General features: G+C 41.4%; 1 protein-coding gene across 5 annotated transcripts; it reads left to right on the top strand.

Annotated features, from left to right (window-relative positions):
* The first annotated feature begins 5894 nt into the window (after nucleotides 1-5894).
* On the top strand, nucleotides 5895-6819 carry LOC112179877. Of its 5 annotated transcripts, none has more exons than XR_005804106.1 (4): nucleotides 5895-6138; nucleotides 6253-6318; nucleotides 6483-6530; nucleotides 6630-6819. XR_005804106.1 is itself a non-coding variant. In XM_024318368.2 (4 exons), exons 1-4 carry the CDS (start codon nucleotides 5995-5997, stop codon nucleotides 6748-6750), a joined length of 384 nt encoding a protein of 127 aa, XP_024174136.1. In that variant the 5' UTR covers nucleotides 5895-5994; the 3' UTR covers nucleotides 6751-6819. The 5 variants fall into 5 exon arrangements, 1 of the variants encoding a protein (XP_024174136.1); XR_002927944.2 differs by having other exon boundaries at nucleotides 6483-6543; XR_002927943.2 differs by having other exon boundaries at nucleotides 6478-6543.
* Nucleotides 6820-7268: the final 449 nt, after the last annotated feature.

The raw sequence follows: 7268 nt of genomic DNA, 5'->3' as shown, positions 1-7268 counted from the left end.
CATACCTGAATCTGGTCTTTGAGTTTCACGCAATCTGCGGTGTTATGATTCCACAAATTATGGAACTTGCAATACTTCTTCCCTTTCAGCTGCTCCGGATGAGGAAAAGGTCCAAAATCAGTCTTCACCATCTTCACAGCGATCAATTAGTCGAGGATCTCATGGGCCTTGTTGGCATCATATGTATATGTTGCAAACTCAGGTTTGGTGAAGGCCATTGATTTGAGCTTAACGGGCTCCTTGGAAATTTTGAGCTGCTTCAAGGATGGATTCTTTTTCCCGGTTAACTCGTAGGCCGCTATATCATTTTCCTCTTCCTCTTCATCATCCTGGATCACCTCTTCCGTGCTATGATGGTAATAAGGGTCATAGGTCGCCGGCTGGTAGCTCAGGGCCGCTACGGTACGATGTTTCCCCGGCACATATGTCCCTCTGGAAGCGTTTTTCCTTGCATCCGTCTCTCTAAGGAGATGCTCGAAGCTTCCCACCTTTGTGATGAGTTCTCCCATCGACTGAATCATGCTGCCATGCTGCTTCTTTCGTTGACGTGGTTCCAAACCTTTGACCGCCAACTTGACTAACTCCTTTTCGGGCAGGATGACGTTTAGCTTGGCTTTCTGGATTTGAAAGCGTTGAAGGTAGGCCACCGCTGATTCTGTAGGCTGCTGGGCCATCTGGGTGAGAGAGGCCAGGTCTACTTCAGACTCGATAGTTCCGAAAGTTTTACGGAAGAGTAGTTCCATTGCAGGCCAATCAGCCACTGTTCCTGGCCGAAGCTTGGAAAACCATCTGAAGGCAGTGCCTGATAGAGAAGTGCCAAAAATCCTGTATTTGAGGATATCATCATTCTGGTACTGGCCGCATTGTACCCTAAACCTGGCCAGATGTGTCGCCGCATCCTCAGTATCTTCTCCTGAAAAAGTAGAAAATATGATGTTCTTATAACCCCGGGGAAAGGGTGCGAGCATGATATGTGGCGGGAAAGGTCCCTCATAGACCCCATCTGGCTGGGCCCTGGGGTTAGCCAACCTGATCATCTCCTCTACTTCATCGCGTCTTACATATTCTGGACCCGGAGGAGGGGGTGGTACTGCCACAGCCTGGCGAGCAGCTTGCACAGGTATTGCCTGGTTCACCATTGCAGGTCCCCCTCGACGTGTACCACGCGGGTAGTAGCCTGCTACTGAAGAGTCATTGCTGGCTTAATCTCTTCCTTCGACAAGGCTGTTATCTTGATCGAGGTGCCGGTCTGGTCGAGCCCGTAATAACTCCCTGGCAGCTCTTGATATACCATTTCTGTTCCGTCGCTGTCGTATTGAACGAACGTGGCGGGCTCAGATGAAGTTCCTGCACCCTTCGAGGCCTGATGCTTTGGTCTGGCGGTCTGTCCGCCTGACGAGGCAGGCTTTTCCTTGCTACCACCGATAACCAACGCTTGCTCTTTACTCTTTAGCGGTGTGGCAGCAACCGTAGCTGAGGGAGAGACGGTATTATTAGCCTTTTCGCGCTGATTTGGTGGCACGTACTTGCCTGAACTGGATGGCTGGCCAAGAGAGCCAAGGATAGCATCAGAATCCCCTAAAGCTTTGTTCAACACTTCTCTCGCTTGGTTCAATTCAGCTCTCTGCATGGCCACTTCAGTTGCCAGGTTAGCACCGTCTTTGCTAAGACCTGCCATGTCTGACGTGGTCTGCTTGGTTTGGTTGGCGATAGCCTCCAAGATCTCTTTTTGACACCGGTTCTGCTCGCTAGCAACGCTCGCAGCATGTGCCCTCACTGCACTTTCTGACTGTGCGATCTGTTGCCTAGTTTCCTCAGCATGGCGGATAATTCGCTGATCTATTTCACATATGAGCTTATCCGTTTTTGCGGTCTCTCTAGCGAAGTCAGCGTCCATCTTCTTGCGATGGTTTTCAATATTCTCCATGATGATTGCAAATCTGACCTCGGGGGTCGCTCCCTCTGGAATAGGCTTCGGAACGAAAGCCTCTTCGTCTCCACTTCCTACTGTAGTGGTGACGGTAGTGGGGATAACAGGCTCGTTGACCTGATTGGTATTGACATTTTGGCCGTCAGTAGTGGCCGGATGATCCTTTCCTTGTTCAGTTGACATGTTGGATGAACAGGTAGGGTAAGCAAATCGCTGAGTCACTTGTTCTTCGGAAAGACCACGACAGTCTGCGCGAGAGTGCGGTCTGTAACTAGAGGTCTTGTGTCTTGAGCAGTTAGCGTAAACCTTTTGGTAAGGGTTTTCGCTAGACTTCCCAATGGTTACGTTCACGAAAAGACACTATTGCAAGGTCCCACTGGGCGTGGCAAAATGTTTGACGCGAAAATCTGGTAGGGGTGCAAACTGTCTCTTTTGAGCGTGTGATTGCGCAGGCGTGCCAGCACTGCGGGGTGCAGTCATCGGGGTAGTCCATTGACCTGACTTCTTCTTCAAGCACTGTGGACGAGGAGAGCACCAACCTCGTCACAGGGTTCTTCTCTAACCTTCCGAGAAAGGACTTTTTGCCTTACGGATAAGGACTTCGGGTGTGATCTCTTCGCGTTTACCGTATCGATACTTAGTGTTGTAGACTAAGCAAAGCAATCACTGGGAAGTTGTGAGAAAGCACGGGTTTTGCTAAAGCGTGACTTTAGCTTCGCTGGGTGCGAGGGCATTACCCTTGCTTCGCTGGTTATGTCGGTGGCAGTAGTACTGACAGTCGGCTCGTGAGGAGACTAGGACCGGAAGCACGGTCGCCGGGTTTCAACGAGGTTGAAGGTTTGCTCCGGAGAGGCTTTGTAATCGCTGGGATTAGTTGATTTGAGAGAGGTCCTTGTTGTGTCCTCGAACCCTAGTATTTATACCTAGGTTTTCGACTGTTCCTTGCTACAGAAGGATTATTGATTGAAGTTTCCTATTCAATCTCTGCTACTTGACTCCAATAAGGTTTCGTTTTCCTTATGGATTACGGAATGGGCGAAACTGTAACCCAAACCCAAGTAGGCTTATTTTTAGGCCGCAGGTATCGGCCCGCTACGCTAAATCCACTAAAGGATCTTGCCAAAATTACTTTTGGGCTCAAACAACTACTAGCCATTTGGCTTTTAGCTCCAGTAAATATGGAAAAATAAAATGGGTACATGTAAAATTGAAATCTTATTGAAAAGTATAGGTGTAGAAGCAGGGGCGGAGCCAAGATTTGATGTCAAGTGGGGTACTCACAAAATATTAAAACTCCATAAAAGAAAAAAAAATTATTGACAAATAAAAAAAAACACCCAAAATGATATTTTTAAAATTGTCTAAAGTAATTTGTCAATAACTATATTAAAAGTAATTCAAAACTAGCGTAAATGTTCAAAATGTTATAAACTAGAGAATATGAGAGAGATAGAATAGAGAAATAAAATGTGGGAGGAGGTAGAAGTGTGTATTTCATTCTCATTAGACCCCTTTATATAGGAGTAATGTTTACATCATAAGGACATAACTAATGAATATTTACAGTGGACAACCACATTTATATAATATTTATAACACTCCCCCTTGGATGTCCACCACTAAATGATATGATGTTGGACGCGCTTAATGTTGTCTCGTCAAAAACCTTGCCAGGTAACAAAAACCCAGTGGGACAAAAACAACCCTGGTCGAAGGAGAAAAAGAGTACAACGCTCATATGTCCTAGGTATCATAATTTTGAATGCTCCCTCTGATGAGAATCTCCCCCTGATTGTTGCAAGCTTCAGTCATGTATGTAATAAAATACATGCACCATGTATATTAGATATGGTGTGTCGATCACATAGGTGAGACCAAGTGTGCTTTACATAAAGGGGACTCATCATGAATTGCAATTCCTGCAAAAGTTAGGGCATTGCCAATAAAACTATGATGTTCTTAATGAATCTTACCTGACATGATAAGAGTAGAACCAATTTCATTTGCTCAAATTATAGATAAAGATATTAGTTAAAGAATAACAATATAAATGAACAACAATTGACATATTTACCTTTATCTGAGCATTGAAATTTAAGTATGGCATACTTAGCCATAAATATCAATTAGTGTAATTGATAATTTCATATAGGCTCAATATGAGCTCTAGATAAATTCATAATTTCGCGAAAGTTAGAATATGTTGCAACATTATGAGTATGATTCGAATTCAATTTCTTAGTCTTGTCATAGTACTCATTGAGGCAATAAGTCACTTTGACCATAATTGAATGAGTATGTATGAGTTTTAGACTTTTGATTCCATGAGTGAGCTTTAAGCTCATTCATTCATGGACTTGCCTTTGGCAATATGAATCGGTCAAGGATTTGATTAAGCAATATGCTTATCATTCACATAGGATTTGGGGATTTGTTTTTAGAAATTTTCCTTTAAGATCTTCATATTAGCCAAGACAACATGCCATAGGTCTCTCGTCAATATAACACTGTACTTATAGAAAAATTGTCGCTTGAAGAAGATTGATAAGCTCATGTCTCTATAAAGAGACTTGTGTTATAGTGATTTTAATTCACTGGAATGAACACCCTCTTATATTTTAGGGGTTATGAAGTCCAAATATATCATCACGTTTACAATATTCAAATTTATTGGAATTGCCTCTTTTCAATTTGGCCAATAGTATAATTTATCGACACAATAAAACGTGGTAGTATACAACCCTTGATGATATTTAGTAGATACAACAGATGAGATATCATCAATGATCATCAATTAAAGATCTATCACACATTCAAAATATATGCATGCATTAGCTATAATAAGCTTTGTTGATATCAGGTACCTATGCCTCTTTTAGGGCATTTGTTGTCTCTCAAGGACAAATTAATTCAAGAATGTGGATCTTTGTATAACCTCATGAAGAGTGTTATAGGGCTTGTATAATCTTCTCTTATAGGGAGCTTGAAACATTGGACTTGGTGGCTATATTTCACATAAATTCAGGCCGTTACAATAGCTTTTCCTCTCCCTAATGGCGGGAAGACTATCTAGTTTGACCATTCGCAAAAATATGCATGCAAAAAATTAGATTTATGACATCCACCGGGGATAGTGAGCCCAAACCAAATTTTAGGTCAAAAAGATAACGAATTGAGATTTTTTCTCAAAATTAAAATGAGACATGGTGGATAGATATTGTACACCAATTCAAGTCGTTTTTCATAAACGATATTGCTCCCCCTAATGACAGGAGGATTGTCCCATTAAAGTGACAACTCGCAAATATGCAATAAACTATAATGTCCTTATTAGGAAAGTTTACAACTGTTGTTGTATTATACAACATTGTAAAGTATGTATGTAGATGAGTCTACATGACATAGTAGATAAAATAAAGACATATTGGTCACGCCCAAATAATTTTATTTGGCTTAATGAAATTTTTTAGTGTTCATGACAGTAGTATACTTACAACATAAGTTAGATGAAAATTTCATCACCAATACATGTAATGGCATTCCATATAGGTAACATAATACGAGCTCAGTTGGAGCCGGCCATCAATCAAGATCTGCAGCTCTTGAGATGATTGTTACCTTAGCTTTTGGAAGCATCAATTGTGAAAAATTATCAACAATTGCAATGGATTATATCCATAGTTGCTAGGGGTGGGCTCGCGAAACCGAAAACCGAAAAAAAACCGCACAGAAATCGAAACCGAGGCCGAATAAAACTGCACCGAAAAAAAACCGAACTGAACCGATTATGTTCGGTTCGGTTTTCGGTTTCGGCCCAGTGAAAACCGAACCGAACCGAAAACCGAAACACTGTTCACATTAGACAAAACGACGTCGTTTTGTTTACTTTTAGGTCAGAACCCTAGAGCAGCCGCCTATAAATAGTTTTCCCTCGGCCTTTCGCGACAATTCATTTTAGGTTTCTTCTCTCGCCTCTTTCTTCTCTACCGCTCTAGTCATCCAGGCTCTCTTACTCTTAGTCTCAAGGAGCCGAATCGCACTGCAAGGACGTCAAGCACAGCCTCATGGAGATCGCCATGATCATGAAGACCAGATCGATGGCCAAGGATTTGAGCGGGACTGTGAGAGAGAAACTCTCGGTTGTGTGCGCGATCAACGACGAGGATTCCAACGATTTTCAGCAAGAGATTACCGACGACGATGTTGAGGTGCTAGTATGAACCCAAGCTATTTCAGTTTCAAATTTCTCTGCTTTTAATGATTTGGGTTCAATTTTGTTCTGAGTTTGTCTTCATTTTGTGTTGGTATGAATTTCATGGCAGGGAATGGATGAGCTTGTTCGTGGCGGTAACTTGAGAAGAACCTCAGGTTTGTGCTCCTGCAGCAAAGTAAGTATCTTTCTCTCTAGCTCAATTTCTTCTGTAGATGAATAAATGCAAAAAGACTTGTATTTTGGTTGCTGAAAATTGTGACATCAGTAATTCTATAACATAATCTTAATTATATCTCAATTCAATTGTTTCACCATGTCATTTCGGGGGAAGAAGTCCAGATCCGATCATGTTCTTTTTGCACTTTCAAAGATTAAGAGTAATCTGGAGTAGGTGCTACTGGTATGCATATTTTTTCCTGATTCTCTACATGTAATGCTAAAAGATTTTGTTTGCCTTATAAATCATGTTTCAAATGCTCTGTACAGGTCATATCGGGAGACGAGGCATTGCTTCTGTACACTCAGATTGAGATTTGCAGTTGTTTGCTTCATTGTTTTTGTGCATGGTGTTCCATTTGTTTCAATTGGGTCGTCGGTGAAGCTCTGAAATGGCTGCTGGTTACATCCCAGAAGCCATATTTTTGGGAATACTAAAGTTGAGGAGCGTTGTGTTTTGATGACGTGAGTTTTGAATATCTACATTGTTGATTTTCTTTGTTATTTTGGGTTTCTATTTCATTATGTGATTTAAAGTTTTGAACTTTTTCATTTTGTGCGTTAAAGTTTGATGCAGAGTTTTATTTTTTGATGAGAAAGGGCCTAAAAGGCCAACAAAAAGAGAAAATAATGAACTAACAAAAAAACCTTAAAAAAAAAAAATACACAATTATTAAATTATTTTTATTTTAAGAAAGTAGAAGTAAGAAATCTGTTTTACTAAAAAAAAAAAAAAAAAAACCGAAATGGACCTCATTGAACCGAACCGATCGGGTCGGTTTGGTTTTCGGCTGTAAATTTTTAAAAACGCAAAACCGAACCGAAGTCTAGTTCGGTTCGGTTCTCGGTTCTAGCCTAAAACCGAACCGTTCGGAACCGAATCCATCCCTAATAGTTGCATTATATGCA

The sequence above is a fragment of the Rosa chinensis genome, chromosome 7 (assembly GCF_002994745.2).
Source record: "Rosa chinensis cultivar Old Blush chromosome 7, RchiOBHm-V2, whole genome shotgun sequence".
In the NCBI taxonomy this organism is placed as follows: Eukaryota; Viridiplantae; Streptophyta; class Magnoliopsida; order Rosales; family Rosaceae; genus Rosa; species Rosa chinensis.
This window is presented reverse-complemented; position numbering and strand designations above follow the sequence as displayed.

Coding starts and splice junctions, on each gene's coding strand:
- LOC112179877 (XM_024318368.2), top strand. CDS start 5,995: ATGGAGATCGCCATGATCATGAAGACCAGATCGATGGCCAAGGATTTG. Junction 6,319..6,477: donor GTTTGTGCTCCTGCAGCAAA/GTAAGTATCTTT, acceptor CGGGGGAAGAAG/TCCAGATCCGATCATGTTCT. Junction 6,531..6,629: donor AAGATTAAGAGTAATCTGGA/GTAGGTGCTACT, acceptor TGCTCTGTACAG/GTCATATCGGGAGACGAGGC.